The 1,485-nt window shown below is 32.4% G+C and overlaps 1 protein-coding gene across 1 annotated transcript; it reads right to left on the bottom strand.

Annotated features, from left to right (window-relative positions):
• Positions 1-627: 627 nt before the first annotated feature.
• Positions 628-1,485, bottom strand: LOC127132202 (transcription factor MYB4). The gene is made up of 3 exons (XM_051061101.1): positions 1,279-1,485; positions 1,073-1,202; positions 628-995 (listed from the first exon to the last, which is right to left on the bottom strand). Exons 1-3 carry the CDS (start codon positions 1,409-1,411, stop codon positions 710-712), a joined length of 549 nt encoding a protein of 182 aa, XP_050917058.1. The 5' UTR covers positions 1,412-1,485; the 3' UTR covers positions 628-709.

The raw sequence follows: 1,485 nt of genomic DNA on the forward strand, positions 1-1,485 counted from the left end.
AATGTAACCCAAAAATCTTGCTTTTAAGAAAACTTATATGTATCCCAAAGGCAAGTTCAAAACTCATAATAATTAAAATTGAATGTCACTAGTCATCCAGAAAATGTTAAACTCATTCTCCAATGCCATTTTAATCCTACCAATTAATCCTGTGTCACAATCAAGAATAAAGATGGAGATAACGACCCCATAGCACAATCCACAATTTATCTGAAAATTTTTTTGTTAGATTTTCATTTACTAATACCGACATAGAACTACTAAATATACACTTTTCCATCCAAAAAAATGCATCTATCTCTAAACCCATCATTCTCATCATGTATCTCGCTCACACAATGAGCTTTTTCAAAATCAATTTTAAACAATAAAACATTCTCACCTTTTCCTCTTTCCAAAATCAACAATTTCAATAAGGTGAAAACTTCATCCAAGATTTGGCACCACATAAGGTCTCTAACCACCATAAATAAACTTTACACCTCTCAATCTCATCGTCAATAATTGACACAATTTTGTATAGACAAACAAATTAGTTTGAATTTATTTAAGGACTAAATTGACAATTTATTCAGTTAGGTTGTGAGACTTATAACCTAAGATACTTAAAAAAATACATTGACAAAACTAACTCTACCTAGAAAATGAACATCTCAAAATTAAAAGAAGTACACATGAGACAATATCCTAGATCTCCATTTAGTCATGATCATTTCTGTCCTGATTTGATGAATACATTATACCAAAACTCCATTTCTTCACTTATCTGACATGAACCATGATTTCCTATATTTTCTTCTAACTTAGCATCACAAAAGACAATAGATGGTGAAGCTAAACCATTACCATCACTTGCTTGTGCCTCTTGCAATTGCAAAGTATATGAGTAACCAGAAATATTGGCATTATGGACCTTTTTCTTCAAATGTGTATGCCAAAAATTCTTTACTTCGTTATCTGTTCTTCCCGGTAATCTTGCTGCAATAGTAGACCATCTGATCATATTAAAGGGTCACTAATCAGTCACTTTTTTTTACTATGTGTATGAAACTAGATAAGATTGTGTACTCACTTATTTCCAAGACTTTGATGTAGCTTTAGGATAGAATCTTGTTCTTCCTCACTGAATTTCCCTCGTTTGATATCTGGTCGCAAGTAGTTTATCCAACGAAGTCTACAACTCTTACCACACCTTAACAAACCTAAATAATAATCATACCATAGAATTTATCATACATTAGAAAAATTATATATCTAATAATAAAAATTTGTTCTAACCAGCTTGTTTAGGAAGGGCACGCCAGTTTGCATGGCCATGTGTTTGAATATGAGAAATCAATATATGATCTTCTTCAGCACTCCATGGTCCTTTCCTCATTCCCATCCTTTCACAACAAAGAGTCTTGGCCATGGTCACCACTACACAAAGTTGGTGTAACTCTAAGCTCTTTCAGGGTAGTTTCGGTGAAAAAAATGTATATATAT

Source organism: Lathyrus oleraceus, chromosome 3 (genome assembly GCF_024323335.1).
Source record: "Lathyrus oleraceus cultivar Zhongwan6 chromosome 3, CAAS_Psat_ZW6_1.0, whole genome shotgun sequence".
Classification (NCBI taxonomy): Eukaryota; Viridiplantae; Streptophyta; class Magnoliopsida; order Fabales; family Fabaceae; genus Lathyrus; species Lathyrus oleraceus.